The 18,915-nt window shown below is 42.3% G+C and overlaps 2 protein-coding genes across 2 annotated transcripts; one reads left to right on the top strand and one right to left on the bottom strand.

The window, feature by feature from the left end:
* The first annotated feature begins 13,674 nt into the window (after positions 1-13,674).
* On the top strand, positions 13,675-16,843 carry LOC107393322 (uncharacterized). Its single transcript, XM_015971599.3, has 3 exons — positions 13,675-13,998; positions 15,773-15,929; positions 16,103-16,843. Exons 1-3 carry the CDS (start codon positions 13,866-13,868, stop codon positions 16,581-16,583), a joined length of 771 nt encoding a protein of 256 aa, XP_015827085.3. The 5' UTR covers positions 13,675-13,865; the 3' UTR covers positions 16,584-16,843.
* On the bottom strand, positions 14,763-17,760 carry LOC107393321 (uncharacterized). The gene is made up of 3 exons (XM_015971598.3): positions 17,570-17,760; positions 17,085-17,379; positions 14,763-15,706 (listed from the first exon to the last, which is right to left on the bottom strand). Coding segments are annotated over exons 1-3 (1,197 nt in total). The 5' UTR covers positions 17,571-17,760; the 3' UTR covers positions 14,763-14,805.
* Positions 17,761-18,915: the final 1,155 nt, after the last annotated feature.

The following is an 18,915-nucleotide window of genomic DNA, read 5'->3' on the forward strand; positions in this document are numbered from 1 at the left end:
GCGACCCTGCAAAGATAAGCAGGTAAAGAAAATGGATGGATGGATGGATGGATGGATGGATGGATGGATGGATGGATGGATGGATGGAAGGATGGATGGATACTCCTAATGAATTTTTTTCTTGCTTCCTGATGATGACCTCAGGGAGATCAGACTGTATGTGAGGTCTGGTCCATGTAACTCTAATGAAAGGAAATGTTCGGCCACCAAGAACACAACTGGCCATGTTTGAGAAACGCTCCCACAAAAGCGTGCGTCCCCGTTATGAAAATGTTGCCTCTTGTTTTGGCACCTGTAAGGGTCTGTGAATTAACATTGGTTTCAGTTTGACAGGCCACATAATTTTGGAAACCGAGGAACACTTAAATGTATCCCAAATGGAGTCCAAATGTCTTATTTGAGACTTGAAATGTTGCCAGATTGTGACCATAGCTCCTCAGGTGGCTCTTGTTAGTCATGGGAAGTTGGGTTGGTGATCTTGTAGTAATTCATCAGCATTCTACTTGCTGTCATGCTGGTCTGCCGCTTGTCCAAGTCAGAAGGTTTACCGCAAATAAACTGAGAAGGCCCATGTGGTGTCTATTCGTGTACTGTTACACATCTGTTGCTCATTTATTTTAAATGACCAACCCTGTGCATATCATTAGGAGTTCCCATTTTGTGTACACACTACACAGCTGAAGATACAGTGACGAATAAATTCTCATGCTTTGATAGTTCGCCGAACTGAAACTTTTGTTTTGAAAATTATTGTAAAAGTGGTGAGTAAAATTGATAAATTTAACTATTTGGTGGCTAACGCCCAACATCTATTGGTAAACATCTGGATAACATGTATGTCCATGGTGAGAAACCCTGAACAATTACCACAATTATTACATATGTTTCTTAGCCTTCAAATGATGGAAAAGAGCCTGATTCATGGACCAGCATGGATGGACCTTCTGATAATCAGAACTGAGTTTGTTCAAAAACAAACAGACGTCTCAGTTGGAAGAGTGAATCTGATGGTTTACTTCCTGGTGGGTTTTAGAGAGTATCAGCAGCAGTAGCAGTAGCTCAACAGGTTGAGCGGGTTGTCTAGTAATCGGAAGGTTGCAGGTTCGATCCCGGCTCCGGACAGAGAATTCTGCTGTTGTGTCCTGCTGGTGGTGGTCGGAGGGACCGGTGGCGCCTGTGCTTGGCAGCCTCGCCTCTGTCAGTGCGCCCCAGGGCAGCTGTGGCTACATCGTAGCTCATCCCCACCAGTGTGTGAATGTGTGTGTGAATGGATGAATGATACACTGTAGTGTAAAGCGCTTTGGAGTCCTTACTCTGAGAGGCGCTATACAAGTGCGGGTCATTTATCACTACATGGACAGTTCCATTGAGAGTCTCTAGTGATTTCCTGATGGCAGCAGATGAGGTCCTAGGCCCTCATTTATCAAACGTTTGTTGAAATTGTCCTGTATTCCTCTCCACAAACGAAATATAGAGTGTTCGTATGAACAACCAAAATCCTGATTTATCAAACATGCAGTGGCCACTTTTACGCAGGCTCCTGCACAATAGGGAGGCTAAGTCATGCCCATCTACATCCAGACCATGGGTCCCCAGAAGAACGAAAAATAACGCAAGTCAATAGGGCTATAAAAGTGTTTTCTAATCCCGTTTGTTATGTGCCATGGATTCCACATATGATGTCTGAGCAAAAGTTATTTTAGGTTTTGTGTGAAAATATGTCCAGGATTAAAAATGTGCATCGCCAAATTGACGACACCGAACCAGACACGGAGAAAAACAGAGGAAAAATGGCAGTAAGTGCAGCAAACTTCAAATCCTTCCTTCAGGAGGAAAGAACCACCATAAATCTGGCCATGGGTATGAAGCAGCGATGCTAGGGGAGAGGAGGTTCTGTGGTGATGTCATATATGCAACATGCTGATGTGTGGTTTGTAGTCATAGCAATTCAAAATTTTCACAAGCTGATGAATCTCAAAGTGTGACTGGCGTGGTCGAAACAACCCCCAACTCCTACCCCTCCACCTCCACCCGCCACCTCCACCCCCCCACCCCCTGACTTGAGCTTCTCTGGACACATTAAGTAACTAAATCAGCATTTTATCACCTTCATCAAATATCAAGAGTCAGAGGTCTCATGTCCAGACTAGACTTAGAGAAACGTATTCATGCTTGTCGGTTAGTGAAACCTCCTCTGAACTGTCATTCAGTTTGGTTACCTTGGCAACGCATATGTTCAGGGAGTAGAGGAGGGGAGGTATTATTTGTTCCTGTATTCAAAAATTTAATATGGACTGGAATCGAATTCATGCGGTTTGTCTGTCGCTCCACAGAGGGTTCCGAATCACGGCATAGACCCAAAAGGATCTCCTTCAGGACTCAGTACGCTCACAAACGACGCGTTCCTTCGGGAGTGAACGCTCTGCCAAATCCTCCAATAACACAAGATCAGCTATGCTACGATGTCAAACTCGCGTCATTCACATGTGTCTTTTATTGGCTTTAATACCACTTATGCGACAAAGCTGTTTTCCCACAAACATAATTATTTATTGGTTTAAAACATTTTCTGGATGAGGAACACACGTGGACGACTCAGACCTTCAGTATTGCGGCTTCCCCGTTCTACCACTAGATGCTGTTTGTACACATGAAAGCTGTTCTTGTAGCCTATTTAGGAACATTTCTAAGCTCAAGTAAAAAAATGGTTGCGTAGAATTGTTCCAACACACAAAATACACATAAATCTGTTTGTAAGTATGGTTAATGAATGAGGGCCCTGGATTTGCTGGATCTTTCTTCAGCAATTGGCACCATTGACCATCGTGTAATTAGCTGTGAGTGGATGGGACTGTGATGCACTGGTTTTTATTTGGGCTGTTTCCTCATCATTTTCAAGATTATTTGTATCCCGCAAGGTGAGATCTTGCATGGAGCCCCATTTTGAGGGAGATTGTCAGTGATCTTGGATTTATTCCATTTTCTAACAATTGCTCCAACTCCCTTCTCATCGAGCTGCTTGCATATTATAGATAGCCTCATCCCAGCCTAGTGCAGGTGTACAATCCTGTCCCTGGTGTCCTTGGACAGCTCTTTGGTCAAGGCCATGGTGGAGGTTGGAGTCATGTGTCGTTCGCACAGATAACGAGTTCATACATGTTCTATTCTTACAGATTTCAAGAGAAGGATAGAAGAGCTTCTTAAAGATGAAGTTTGTGAGGGCCAGAAATCTGGCTTGTTTGTGGTGCTGAATCATTATTTTCTGCACCATTACACAACCAAGTTCTTTAAAAATCATACTACGTGATTTTCTGTATTTTTTCACAGTTGAAGTGAACCTATGATGAGTATAACAGAGCTGTCTCGCCGTTTTAAGTGGGACAACTTGCACAGTCGATGGCTGCTAAATTCTTTTTGCCCCACTGCATCTAGGACTTTGGCTCGCAATCTAAATGTCACAAACATGACCATTGGTCATTTAAACTCTTCTCTCGACAAAAGCTGGTGTGTGTGTGGTGTTTCCTAATATACTGTTGAAATTAGAGTCCAACTGTGGTGCTCTAAAACTCTGCCAAACAAGAAAAATGTATTTTTGTAATGAAGGAGGTGTAGCGACTTTATAAAACATAATAGGCTGTTTCCAGAGTTGAGATCAGGCCCTGCTTTTACGGCTCCTACAGGAGGTGTAGGCTGTGTCAGACACACGACAAGGCACAGTTGGTTACATTTTCCGGCAAATGTTTTATAAAATTAAACCTTGTTTAGGGTTTTAGAGAGCTGAATTAGATTAAAGGACTTTGTCTCAGTCAAGAGCTCTTGGAGGACTCTTGTAAAATGGTTAATTCAAGCGGTAAAAGAAAAAATTGAACTGAGTTGTTATAAAATCTTTCATTTCTGCAAAGGAGAAAAAACTACTGCACAATAGATTAACCAGACATATAGCTTTGTTTTAAATGGGTATTTTACATCTTTATTTTGCTCACAGACATTTGACCAAATGCACCTGAACAAAACTGCAGGGCTGGGCAGACGTGCAGTCATAAGGAGCTTGTTTTGCCAGTTTATCACAAAAAATCTGACCACATCCTTTGATGTTTTTTCAAGTTAATTAACCCTCTGGAGGCAGGCGTGGCAGATTTGCAGCATGAAAACCTACCTACCTGGTTACTCCACATTCGTATTTCATGAGCATTTTTTAACTCAGAAGTACCGCTGAAGGACTTAGTTGTTCGTCCTTTTATCAAAACTCATTTTGAGCCTGAGAGGGTTGACCTACATTTCCAGCCGTAAACATTTCCAGCAGTAAACAAGAAGGAGCCACTTCCTGTCCTCTGTTTCCAACCTATAGTGTACAGCACGCCCACAGAACAGAAAAACAAAAGTTAGAAAACTCCACCGTAAATAATCAGAAGATATGGCGAAACAATGGGTCAATAAACGCAGATACACTCTGCTGAAACATCTGTCTGCAACAAGGACGACTGAACCTGGGTAGATAACTGTACACATATGTTCCTCTAGCAACATCTATATTTTGTTAGCTGCTCTGTGATGTAATCCAAAACATTCACGTACCACGGGATATACCACGGGATTTTGTTCTGGAACACAAGTCGAGTGGAAAAACATTTTACAGAAGAGATACCTGCTGGGACACAGACATGAGTGTATACATGGTCATGGGTATGTTTCAGTTTATTTTTAAGACGTGTTTGACCTTTTCTCTGTTGTTGATCTTCCCATGCCTTCTTGCTGTTTGTGCAGATATCTTACACGTGTGTGTGTGTGTGTGTGTGTGTGTGTGTGTGTGTGTGTGTGTGTGTGTGTGTGTGTGTGTGTGTGTGTTTTCTTGTGCATACTACATACTGAGGACCATTTTGACCATTTTCCCTACAAAATGAGGACATTTTTGTGGTCCTCACTTTTTTTTAGAAGCTTACCAGTTGGTTTTAGAGGTAAGGTGTGAATTAAGTTTTAGTTCAGGTTAGGGTTAGGGATAGATCAACAGCAGTTATGGTTAGGGTACGGGTTAGGCATAGTGGAGTCACAAAAATGAATGGAAATCAATGGAGGGTCCTCACAATGATAGAAAGGCAGGTGTGTGTGTGCGTGCGTGCGTGCGTGCGTGCGTGCGTGTGTGTGTGTGTGTGTGTGTGTGTGTGTGTGTGTGTGTGTGTGTGTGTGTGTGTGTGTGTGTGTGTGTGTGTGTGTGTGTGTGTGTGTGTGTGCTGCACAGGTCTTGTGACACCTGGCCTCAGACAGAGTATGTCTGGAGGGAAGGAGAGTCTTCTATGGGTGGGACTGAAAACAAGTGATGCATGACTAAGAGGCCCAGGAAGTTCCAGCAGGCGGCTATTTGTGTGTGCGTGCATGCGTGCGTGCGTGCGTGCGTGTGTGTGTGTGTGTGTGTGTGAGAGAGAGAGAGAGAGAGAGAGAGAGAGAGAGAGAGAGAGAGAGAGAGAGAGAGAGAGAGAGAGAGAGAGAGAGAGAGAGAGATTTGGGGTCTGGGGGGACTGTGTGGGGCAATATAGTCGGGAAAAACTCAGTAGAGTGGCAAAAGCAGCAGCGTCCCTTGAAGCACATCTGTCTGCTGCCTTGACAGCAGCTTTGCTCCCTTTTAACGTGTCACCAAAATTGAATTATAAGAACTATGTCTCAAAAACTGAAAACAGTGCTTATAAACAATACCAAATCCAGTTTAACATTGGTTAAAATCACATCCTGTGGAAGGTTTTGTTTAGTTTCCTGAACCTTATTCAGCTTCTTTCTGACTGAGAGTCACTCCTCAAAGAGCATTGCTACAATGAGCCTTCGACAGCGGTGGCTATGACGCACAGAGTGCAGGGAAACAAAAGCTTACCTCAGCCAGGCAGACATAGCAAACATCAGCGCTATCAGACCCTCTCTAATCTCATCCCATGGGACAGACGCATCTTTCCAGCTCCCACATGGCCAGATCAGACACAACACCGGCAAAGGGAGCATGTTAGACCTTAACTGGGTTACACTGTAAACTTTGATGAGTTGATAAAGGCAACAAGAAACAAGAATATTATGTTTTCTAGTAAATAAATTCAGAAGAAAATTTCCCTTCATGCGTACAGGGTTTTGAGGTACGTCACAAATCTGTGACTGATATTTTTGTACATTTTTTGGGGAATATTTTCTCTTTAGGCCAGTTGGTTTCTAATCACTTCAGCATAAAAATTCAGGACAATTTTGTGACATTTTCAAGCTGTTTTGTTTAGGCAAATGTCACAGCATCTGAATATTTATTTTCTTACATTTAGAAAAACGGTAAAAAATAATAATAATAATAATGTTGCCACCAAACAACAAGCTCACACACTAATATTTTCTTGGACTGCCTTTAGCTTTGACTACATCACACATTCACTGTGAAATTGTTTTGGTAAGCTTCTGCAGTGTCACAAGATTTATTTCCATCTGTGTTACATTAGTTTGTCACCAAGACCTTGCATTGATGATAATAATAATAATGGATTGAATTTACATAACACATTTCCAGACACTTAAGGTGCTTTCCATCATTTACAAACACTCACATTCACACACCATACCAGTGATGATAATCTACAGTGTCGCCACAGCCACCCTGGGGCAGTCTGATGGAGACGAGGCTGCCATTGGCTCCTCTGACCACCACCAACAGGCAAGTTGAGGGAACTGTTTTGCCTAAGAACACAACAGCAGAATGCCTCTGGTGAGAGCTGGGATCGATCCCACAGTCCTTTGATCGTGTGGCAACCTGCTCTACCTCCTGAGCTACTGCTGCCCCCTTGATGATAGTCTGACCGCTGCAGAAAGCCTTCTCCAGCACATCCCAAACATTTGAAATGAGGTTAAGGTCTGGACTCTGTGGTGGCCAATCCACGTGTGAAAATGATGCCTCATGCTCCCTGAACCACTCTGAATGAATTCTGACATGTCATCTTGGAATATGCCCGTGCCATCAGGGAAGATGGAATAACCTGGTCATTCAGTATATTCAGGTAGTGTCATGCTGGGTTGAAGTCTTTTGACCCACGACATGCAGAATCACACACAGGCAGAAGGTGAGTAAAATAATTTATTAAAGTTGGATGAGTGATGCAGATGTTGAATGGGATTCGGGAGGTTCTGATGAAGTTCTGCAGCAGAAAACCAGAGTGAGTAGTTGCAGGACAACGGGCATAAAGGTAATGAGATTTTGTCTTACGGTTTTCAGTTAGTTAGAGAGAGTTTTGAGAGGAGGGCACGTCAGGGCTGGCTGAGTTGGTCGGGCGAGAGGCAGAGGAAATGGCTGGGAGCTGAGCACCGGAGTCCAGGTTGTACTGATGGCAGGTGGGGGTTGGAGAGCAGGCGGTCAGGGGCGAGTGACGGGCTGGTGAGCAGGATGATCCGGTGAGTTTCTTGCTTGGTGGTGGAAGTTGGCAGATGAATGGAAGGTACCTGAGGAGGTCAAAGGTAACAGGGCAGATTAACTTGATCGAAGCGAGGTAAACAGGAAATACAAGACAGGCAAGGTTCTGGTGAGAATACTACCCAATACTGAGTAATCATCCAGCGCTGATGTGTTGTCCCAACACTCCTTAAATCCCCTGACCACTGATGAGGAGATCAACAACAGCTGCTCTCCGGACACACCCACCTGCACACAGAGAAACTCAAACAGGTGTTAGCTCAGCACAGACCATGACAGGTAGTCAGCTGACCTCATTCATGTAGCAAATCCTGTTGCTGAACCTAGACCTGACCAACTGTAGCAACCCCAGATCATAGCACTGCCACCACAGGCTTGCACAGTAGGCACTAGGCATGATGGGTGCATCACTTCATCTGCCTCTCTTCTTACCCTGATGCACTATCACTCTGGAACAGTGTCCATCTGGACTCATCAGACCAGTTTTTAATAATGCGTTGGACAGTTCTTAACCCAATTTTATTCGTTTCTGCAATCTCCTTAGATGTTTTCTCTGCTTGATGCATACCAATGATCTGACCTTTCTCTAACAGACGAATGTCTTTTCCACAACCACCAGATGTGACTTTCCACATGGTTGTTTCAGAAATGAGAAGCAACTCATTGCACCAGTTTGAGTTAAATAACTTGTTACTGTCATGTTCTGTGGTAAAAGTTTAACCCAGGACATGCAGAATCAGTACACGGAAGCTGGTGGTAGGAATAATAATGATTTATTTAGAAAAGATGATTCCAGGAGTAACTGGTAAACAGCGAATGAGTGACGGGAGCAGCGTCTGAGGGGGAGAGGAGCAGATGTGAGGTTTTGATAAGGTAATATGGTACAGGATGCGCTTGGGAGGAGGACTTACGGGTCAAGTGTGGTGAAGTTTGTCCGGGGAGGGGTGAGCTGGGAGAGCGAGCGGATATCCAGGGTTGAAGCAGATCGACGGGGTTCCAACTGGAGGTGATGTGAGAGAGAGAGCAGGTTTGCCAGGAGCAAGTCGAGCCGTTAGGAGGACGGGGAGTCGAGAGGTGAATCCAGAGGCTGTATGGTCGGGCAGTTGTATATCCAAAGTGTCACGCAGAGATCCGGTGTATCGAGAGGGATGACTGAGCCTACAGCACGAGGGGATAAACAAGAACAAAGTCTAAGCACAAAAATCGTAGTAAATCTAAGTTTCAAAAATCTAGAGTTCTGTAGAGTCACAGAGGCTGGAATTTCTACCAGTGAGGCGTAATCATCCGGCAGTTTAGCAGTGTCCTCCGTCCTCCTTATGAAGGCCACCTGCTGATGAGCTGATTGACCACAGCTGCTGCTCTCTCTCCTGAAATCAGAGAAGCTCCCAAAAAAAAACAGGTGACGTAATGGTGTATGTAGAGTGCTCACCTCCCAGCTCACAACAGTTACCAGCTGAAAGATAATTGCTCGTGCGGTAATTGTCCAATAGGAGGCTCCTACCTATGTTCTTAAATCCAGGTGGCAAATGATTTTTTTTTTGGGGGGGGGGGGGTTATAAAACAGATGGGTGATGGAGAGGTTAGCAACCTCACCAAAAGAGGGGATCTGGTACAAAGAAAGCCTTCTTGAAAATTAAGAAAAAGAAGACATGACAAAAATAAACTATTCAAGAAAATATATTAACTATTTTGACGACATCTTGGTGTCAGAACACCAAGCAGCAAGGAGCAAGAACGGGGAACTGCTGAAGAATAAGGAAGCCAGACTAATGAGGTGGAAGGAACACTTTAAGGAAGTGCTCAACAGGGAGCAACCAGAAGAACCACCACAAAAGGAGGAGGAGGAACAGGATGAGATGGATATTCCAACTAAAGCTCCAACAATGGAAGAGATCAAGAATACATTGAAGGCCCTTAAAAACAGAAAAGCCCCTGGTATAGACCAAATTTCAGCTGAAATGTTGAAAGTAGACATTGAACGAACCAGCTTAGAGTTAAAACGAATCCTTGACATCATTTGGGCAAAAGAAATAGTACCAACCCAATGGACCAAAGGGCTCATCTGCAAAATCCCTAAGAAAGGCAACCTTCAGGAATGTGGGAACTGGAGAGGAGTTACGCTGTTGCCTTTGGCCAGCAAGGTGCTTAGTAAGATCTTGATCAACAGAATTCAAACAGGAGTTGATCCATAACTGAGGAAAGAACAAGCTGGCTTTAGGAAAGGAAGAGGAGCTGTAGACCAGATATTCATTCTTAGGAATATCTTGGAACAGGTCAATGAATGGAACGCAACATTGTACATCCACTTCGTTGACTTTGAAAAGGCATTCAACTCCGTTCATCGAGAAAGCCTTTGGACTATCATGCGCCAATATGGAATTCCCCCTAAGCTGATTCAAATGGTCAAGATCCTGTACGCCGACTTTCAGTGCGCCGTCTTTGATGAAAATGAAATAACAGACTGGTTTCCAGTGACAACTGGAGTGAAACAAGGGTGCTGTATGTCAGGATTTTTGTTCCTACTGGTGATAGATTGGGTCATGAGGAGAACTGTGGAGGGTAAAAGAACCGGAATCAGATGGAACTTCATGACCATGCTGGAGGACCTAGACTATGCAGATGACATTGCCCTACTGTCCTCAATAATGGCACATCTTCAACACAAAACAACTAGGCTGGAGAAGAATGCAGCTAAAGTTGGACTGAGGCTGAAAACTGGAAAGTGTAGGATCATGAAGGTGAACAGTAAGAGGGAAGATAAGCTGAAAGTGGGAGAAAGAGAAGTGGAGGAGGTGGAGAGCTTCATATACCTGGGGGCAAGTGTCACTAAAGATGGTGGAGGCACAGCGGATATCAAGAGGAGGGTTGGATTGGCAAGTGCAAGGCACAAACAGCTTTCAAACATCTGGATGGCCAGTGACATCAGCAAAAAGACAAAGACTTCTCTGTTCAAAAGCCTCGTACTGTCAGTGCTACTATATGGATGTGAGACATGGAAACTGACAAAGGGAGAAGAAAAGAAACTCGACGCCTTCCAAACGAAGTGCCTAAGGAGGATCTTTAAGATCCGGTGGCAACAGCATGTTTCCAACAAGACAGTGCTAGAGATGGCACAGACAGAGAGGATCAGCGATGAGGTGAGGAGGAGGAGATGGAACTGGATCGGCCATGTGCTGCGAAAGGAGGAGACGAGCGACTGCGCTGTGGCTCTAGGTTGGGCGCCTGAAGGTCGAAGGAAAAGAGGCCGACCTAAAACAACTTGGCGGCAAGTGGCTGAAGCAGAGAGAAACAGAGCAGGATGGTGTTCATGGAACTCAACAAGAAGTGCAGCTGGAAATCGATCCCTGTGGAAAAATGATGTCCTTGCCTTATGTGCCTCCTGGCACAAAGAGAAATGATGATGATGATGATTGACGACATCTTGGCAAAATATGCACGAGGTCTTTATCACGTTGAGAAGCTGAACATGCTTTACTGTACACACGCGCATGCAGACAGACAGATGGCCTGTGGAGAAACTCTGTCCAACTCTTCTTTTCAGAACTGATTTCATCCAGCCAAGTCGGAGGTTTCCAGCATGAAACACCAGTTTAAGGTCAAAGGTCAGACAATCTCCTTCTGGTTTATCTGGTAGAGAGCAAAATTTGTGATGCCATCAAAAATTGTCAATTACAGCCAGTTATTTAAGCTCTATGACATCAAAGCAAACCTGGACCATAACACTACCACCACTATGTTTGACTGTTGTTATAATGACTTTTCCATATGCTGTGCCATCTTAACCCTCTGGAGGCAGGCGCTGCAGATAGGCAATGTTAAAACCTACCTTCCTGGTTACTCCACATACGTATTTCAGGAGCATTTTTAACACAGAAGTACCCCTGAAGGACTTAGTTGCTCGTCCTTTTTTCAAAAACTTATTTTGAGCCTGAGAGGGTTAATACCAGATGTTATGTAATCCTTCCAAAGAGACCATTTTTGCCTTGTCAGTAAACAGAATATTTTCTCAGAAGTATTTGGGATCACCAAAATATGTTTTGGTAAATGTGAGACCTTCTTTGTTTTTCTTTTTTGGTCAGCAGAGATTTTGACCTTGTAACTCCCCCATGGATGCCATGAAGTCAACTTTCTAAACAGTTCATTCATGATTTAACGTGAGGCGCAGTACAATCTCACTAAGAGTCAGGTTGGTTCTGAAAACGTTTTACACTTTATTAATAAAATCATTTTTTATTGCATTTTCTTTTTACTTGTTTTACCTTTGCCTGGATATCTGGATAAATAACGGTTATATAAAATAAATAAACAAGTCTGATGGTGGTTGTTTTGGTGGATCTAAAACTATAAAACAGATTCTAAATTATCCTTAGAAAAACAAATTTTACTCAGGCCTGAAAGATGTGACTGGCTGAAGAAACGTCTGATGGAAACTTACTCATGATCAAAATGTTCTGGCAAGAGAATGCAACAGTCAGTACTTGATATGTTTGCATAACTAAACAGCATATATATATATATATATATATATATATATATATATATATATATATATATATGTATATGTGTGTGTGTGTGTGTGTGTGTGTGTGTATATATACATACATACATTCATACATACATACATACATACATACATACATACATACATACATACATATATATATATATATATATATATATATATATATATATATATATATATATGTATGTATGTATGTATGTATGTATGTATGTATGTATGTATATATATATATATATGTATGTATGCATGTATGTATGTATGTATGTATGTATGTATGTATGTATGTATATATATATATATATATATATATATATATATATATATATATATATATGTATGTATGTATGTATATATATATATATATATATATATATATATATATATATATATACATGTATATATATATATATTAAAATTGTGGAAATTCCAGTGAAATACAAGAACAAATAACAAATTTAATTTAGACAAATTCTGCTGTTCCAAATCAAATTGTGTGCAACTTTGAAATGCTTGGAGGATGCCTGTTGGGCCATTAATGTGGTTGAAAAGAATCCAGCAAATAAGTAATGTATCAAAATAAGTCTGTGTGATGCCAGATTTCAGGAAAACGTTTCAGTTTTAAAGTAAAGAGGGAGAGCGGAGTAAAGCTGCAGAGTGAAAACTTGACTGAGTTCACTGGGTGATGCGTGAAACAGGCTTAATGGAAATTCCTCAAGGCTTTTACTTTGTTTTCAGTTTTTTCTTTTGCTTGTTGACATGTTAACATGGTTTTTCCTGCAAATAATAACTTATCTGATAGTACCTGTTTTTATCTTTGCAAAAGACACGAAATGGAGACTCATTAAAATTGCATTGACCTTTCAGCAACCAAAACATTAGATGCATATTAGTGCCACCTGGTGACAGTATTTTGTAAGTGAAATTGCGGCTTCCGCAAGCATTCTTCTCACGGTGGCTGGGCAGCTCGGTGCAACTCCGGAAAGTTTCCCATCATTTTAGTTTACAAGGACGATCTAGACTCTGATAATGGATGAATGATACGCTGTAGTGTAAAGCGCTTTGGAGTCCTTACTCTGAGGGGCGCTGTACAAGTGCGGGTCATTTTTCTGATACTGTCAAACCTGGCAATTATTTTATGTAAATATATTATTCATACTTGTAAATGGAAGACTAGTACACCTGTTTTTCCTTCTTTTGAACTACTTCACATAATATTTTAATATCTTAAATATCTTAGATGAATGAATAAGAAAACTGGCAATTTAACAACATATTTTTTACCAGTTGTTTTAAATTAGCCTTGCACATTCCCTATTGTATTATTTTATTCGTTTTTTTCTCTCCAAAAATAGGACTCACTTCATCTTTCTGTACTTGACATATCGATGTAATGTTCCTGACTTTTGTAAATGTTATTTTTATCAGTAAAAAAGCTCTACTGGGTAAAGTTTCCGTATGGAGTGCATCCGGTATATTTCAAAATAAAATCTATGTTGAGTTTTTTTTTTGTGGCTTTTATTAATTATCAATTACGTATATGTCAGTTCAAACTGTTTGATAGTTCACGTTATTTTTTGCAAGTACATCTTTATGCGTATCATGTCAAATTTATAATCATTACCGTCAATATTTTGCTAAACATTACCAGCTGGTTGTTGTCGCGTGAATCCCCGAGATTTGGTGCTCTCGCGAAAGCAAATGTCTGAAGACGTTCAGCAAACGAACTGTAATCTGTGTGAATAGCCGTGTGGTCGTCAGTTCACAGGCCCATACGGAGTCTGGACCGCATTCGTTCCGTATACAGTGTGAATCAGGTGTTTACAAACCATTGCTCAAAATTAATTTTACCTTATCTGACCTCACTTGTTTCACGCGGGCCATCCGTAGAGCGACCGCGGGTTCCGGTGGTTGTTTGTGACCATGGACTACGAGGTATTCATCACAGAGGTTCAAAACCACACTGTTCTGTATGACACCTCGCACGCTTTTTATAAGGACAACGCCAGAAAGGAGAAGGCATGGAGTGAAGTAGCAGCAGTTCTGGGGTGTACTGGTGAGTTTTCAAGTTGCCTCTGATTCGAAGTGTTTGTTTATATGAATATTAATAGTACAGTACATAACTTGAATAGGCGTCCAAGATCCTAAAACTTGGGGTTATTTTGTTTCTTAAATTTATAGTTTTCTGAACGTTTAAATGTAAAAGAATATAAACCATTTTAGAGCTAAATCTAAACTTGTCTTTAATAAAAGAGCATGTTTCTATCTAGCTGATGGTGAAAAGTACTTCAATCAATCAAAGCTTTATTTATAAAGCTTAGCTTATACTTAGTGGGGGTTAGTTATGAAAATCTGCATAAAAAGACGGGACACAACCGGTGCCGATATGTAGGAGTCATGGTCAAGCCGATGGCCAATGAAGCTGAATTTCATGGCTGATATCTAGATGTTTTCCACCTTATTTTCATTATGTCACTAACATTAGTTGATGCATAAAATCTCTGAAGCTGAATCAATTTTTGGACTCTGAATTTAATTCTGTTAAATCTCAACTTTGTGCACTGCTCAGTGCTAAAGTCGGATACCTAAAAAAGTTTATGCAGATGTAATTAGTGAACGTAAAAATTCATTTCAATTCTGCAACAGCACCCAGTTGCCTGATGATGTGCCTGACTTTAAAATCAACTTTACTGAGGACAAATATCAGCCGATGTATTTAAAATAAAAACAAACTGTAAATATCAGCCCATTAACTCAGCCTACCCCCAGTTCTCAGGTAGCTAAAAACATTGTAGTACCATGTTGGAGGACAAGGAGAAATCACAAGTCGACTTTTTATTTTATTCACACTACACCAATAATATCAGATCATCTTCTCTTGCCAAGACACACTACCCTCGTCTGAATTAAAGAAGTTTGTGTAGGTTTCCCTGATGTTGAAGGAAGCCCTTGTACCTCGGTTTTCTCCCATGTTTAGCACTGCTGCCATGCGCCGCACCCCCTGCTCTTCTGCCTCATACAGCAACCTCAGGTTTTCAGACGGAGCAAGCAGGAAGTTGTGCAGAATGCAGCCTGCCATGACCAAGGTGTCCACGTGTTTAGGGTGCAGATTGATCTTTCTGAGAAAGATCCTCCATCTTGATGACAAAATGCCAAAAGCATGCTCCACTACCATCCGGGCTCGGGACATTCTGTAATTGAAGATCTTCTTGTCATGATTCAGGTTGCGTTCAGGGTAGGGCCTCATCAGATAGGTCTTTAGTGGGAAAGCTCCATTGCCCACCATTACATATGGGACATCTCCCAGGTGAGCGGCACCAGGTAGAGGAGCACTGGGTGGCACCTCTAGAGTTCCATTCTCCATGCCTCTCCCCAAATCCGATGCCGCGTACACCCCCCCATCGCTGATTTCTCCAAAGTCTCCAACTTGAATCACTCGGAAACGGAAGTCGGCATCTACTAGTGCCAACAGCACCCTGGAAAAACCATTTCTTTTGTTTAAATACCGACTGCCTGAGTTTGGTGGAGCTTGAATGACAACATGCTTGCCATCGATGGCTCCCAGGCAGTTAGGGAAATTCCATTTTGCCCAGAAACCCTGTGCCACCTCTGTCCATGTGTCCTTCGTTGGCCTGGGGAGGTGCTGCTGCATCATCAGCTTCTCTACTGCTGCACACACCATGTGAACAGAGTTTGATGCAGTGGAGTGACCTAGCCGATAGCTAGAAGCCAAGCTGATTAGGGAATCGCCAGAGGCCAAATACCTGTGAGGAAACAAAAAAAAAAAGTAAACAAAAAGTTTCATATTCATTTTTGGTTTCCATTTCCAGCCAACGATTGCAAGACTCGATGGAGGCAGCTCAGAGACTCCTTTGTAAGACATAAAAAAAAAACATCCCTCCCAGGTAGCTCAGCTGGGGCGTCCCAGAGAGACTGGAAGTATGCTGACTTGATGTCTTTTCTCATCCCATTCATCCAGCTAAGAAGGTATGTGAAGTCCAACAGAAGCGATACGGAAAGACATTTTGTCATAAAAGGTTATAAGTACTTATTGCTGTTTTGCTGCAGCATGTTGAAATCACTAGTAAATACAAATGACACTTTAAATACAAATGACACTTTTCAATTTGAATGGAATGCACTTCCCCTCTTCTTTGCAGCTCTAAAAGCGACTTGGGCTCCATGCCCACGTCAGGGGCCGTTGAGGGTGAAGAGGCTGGTGAGGGTGATCGGTCAGAGACCACTTCATCACTAAGATCATGTGCTTCTTCACCAATTCCTCCACTCTCAGTGACCCCAGTATCAGTGAAGGTGGAAAGTGTTACCAGGTCTCGTAGCCCCATACAGAGAGCGCCACGTCCTGGGAAGGAGACGACAAAGAAGAAGAAGACCACACACATTTTGGATTTGGAGGACAGACTAATGGGTGTCCTACAAGAACCTCCTCCCAAACCAGACGTGCCCATCACAGAACAAGATGAGGCTTATCATTTTGCTCTGAGCACGGTCCCCCTCTTATTAAACCTGAACAAAAGTAGAAGGCGACAGGCAAAACAGGAAATAACCAGGATCCTTGATCTACTTAACGAGGAAGAGGAGGGGGAACATCTAGCTGCATCTCAGCATTCTGTTGGGTTCTGATCAAAACTTCCACGGACTGTTTACAGGTGGTTCAGAATGGGATGTTTATATTAAAAGGCGTATAAAAAAAAAAAAACTTTTAGGCACCCTGGAGTCACATCCCAGCAGCTTCACAGGATTGCTGATGGATTCTGGGGCATCCACATTTACAAAATGGTTATGTGGGTGTTTTCCACCCCCCTGTATGAAATGTGTTTTTATCATTTGATTAGCGTGCTTTTGTATTATTCCACATTGCAAATAAAGAGTGTTTCATAAAATTAGTGCTTTTATTGCCTTACATTTAGGGTAGATGGTCCTGGTTCTCAAGCGATACTGTCCAGCATGTTTTAGTTGTGTCCCTGTTCCAACACACCTGTTTTAATCAATAGGAGATTAAGCTAGATGGCCTACTGAACAGGTAATTCAACCACTAAATCTGGGGTGTTGGAGCAGGGAAACAAAACATTCAGGATATGGGGCACTCGAAGACTAGGATTGCTACCCCTGCTTCAGATTTACCTCAGTGCGACTGCCAGTCTCTGTTTGGGCTCTATGGCAGCCCTGTAGTTTGTGGACTGCTTCTGTAGTTCTGGACCAAGGATGGAGAGAAGTTCATCCATCTGCTCGGCACTCATCCGAAAGTACTCGTGATGGCGTTTTGCGTCCAGCCTCAGTTCAGCCACAAGACGATGAAAATCACCTCGCTCTGACCGTAGCCTGTTGAAGGGTCTCACCCACAAACGTCTTCTTCTATCCCTTCTAAGCATTGTTAGTAGGAGAAGGGCAGCAAATGCTTTTCTTCTGTTTATACGCACTAAAGGACAAATACAGGAAGTTAGCAAAGGCCGTAATCATATAAATAAAACAAATGACAAACATTTGGAGGTGCTAGAATCATATAACAGCTCCAATTGCTAAACTATTAGGAAATTTATGACAAAAACGACATCAGACTTAATTAAACATGACCATAACTAATCTATAATAAAACTGAGTGTGCTTACTCGTCGAACAGTCCACCGTCAACAAAAGTAACTGGGACGAATGAGGAGGACATCTATCGCGTGAACCCACGAGACTTAGAGACTCGCGAGAGCTAGTTTCCAATACGGAGACGTACAGAACACAGAAACATTAAAAAATAAAAACATTTTTCTAAAGCAAACGAACCGCAGTCCGTGTGGCTGACAGTCCGTCTGGTCAAGTGTGATTGAAGCGTTGGAGCTACGTCTCTCCCCCCTGTTGATGAACCCAAAATGCCTTAGCGTTTTATTTTGAAAATTATTTACAGGAAGTGTTTCTACTAAGCAGAGCTCAAGCCTCACGCATCTTCCTATTTTACACGCACTCACGCCACACATGTGACTTATCACGCAGAACATAACAAAGCCCATGCTGAAAGGGCTTCGAGTGATCACTGATCAGTTCGCTGCACTCTGCACCTAACAGCGTTGTTCAGAGCTCAGCCTAAGCCCCGCCCTCTGCGTAGCTCAGTCTGGCCTGCAGCCGAAGCTGCGGAACACTCCTTTTGACAGTTTGAGGGAAACACAAATTGATCGGATCCTTTTCTTACCTTCAATTCAATTCAAGTTTATTTATATAGCGCAAAATCACAACAGTCGTCTCAAGACACTTCATATAGGACACATTCCAATACAGGTCAGTTCATTAAGCCAATCAGAAAAAAGTTTCCTATATAAGCAGGGACCCAGCAAATTGCAGCAATCCTCATACTAAGCAAGCATTTAGTGACAGTGGAGAGGAAAACTCCCTTTTAACAGGAAGAAACCTCCAGAGGATCCTAGCTCAGTATAAGCAGCCATCTACCACGACTCACTGGGGACCCACCTACAAAGTTTAACTACAACAGTCAAATGAGACAGAATTTGTATTCTGAACAGTTTAAACATGTTTTTAAAAGAAACATGTGTGACAAAAGTGGCACATGCTTAACTGCACTCCACTGGGTGAAATATATCAAAACATTGTAGGCAGAGACGGACACCAGTGATCTCATCTGCGCAGAACTGGCACATCTCGAACATGGTCGTGTGTGTGTGTGTGTGTGTGTGTGTGTGTGTGTGTGTGTGTGTGTGTGTGTGTGTGTGTGTGTGTGTGTGTGTGTGTGTGTGTGTGTGTGTGTGTGTGTGTGTGTGTGTGTGTCAGTGTGTGTGTGAAGTGCCTTGGGGAGCTTGTACCTAAGAAGGTGCACTACAGATACAGGTTATTTACCGTTTTGCTCAATTTTCTCTTTGAATTTTAATGTTTACTGATGTGGTTTGTATTTATTTTAGGTGATTTGTTTTTATGTAGTGTATTAATAAACAGCACTTGTTCAACTTTGTTGTGA

Source organism: Nothobranchius furzeri, chromosome 8 (genome assembly GCF_043380555.1).
Source record: "Nothobranchius furzeri strain GRZ-AD chromosome 8, NfurGRZ-RIMD1, whole genome shotgun sequence".
NCBI classification, from domain to species: Eukaryota; Metazoa; Chordata; class Actinopteri; order Cyprinodontiformes; family Nothobranchiidae; genus Nothobranchius; species Nothobranchius furzeri.

Bases quoted from the DNA above. Each gene is read 5' to 3' on its own strand.
- LOC107393321 (XM_015971598.3), bottom strand. The intron at 15,707-17,084 runs GTAAATCTGAAG...GTTTCCTCACAG, and splicing joins AGACTGGCAGTCGCACTGAG to GTATTTGGCCTCTGGCGATT.
- LOC107393322 (XM_015971599.3), top strand. From the start codon at position 13,866: ATGGACTACGAGGTATTCATCACAGAGGTTCAAAACCACACTGTTCTG. The intron at 13,999-15,772 runs GTGAGTTTTCAA...TTCCATTTCCAG, and splicing joins AGCAGTTCTGGGGTGTACTG to CCAACGATTGCAAGACTCGA. The intron at 15,930-16,102 runs GTATGTGAAGTC...TCTTCTTTGCAG, and splicing joins CCATTCATCCAGCTAAGAAG to CTCTAAAAGCGACTTGGGCT.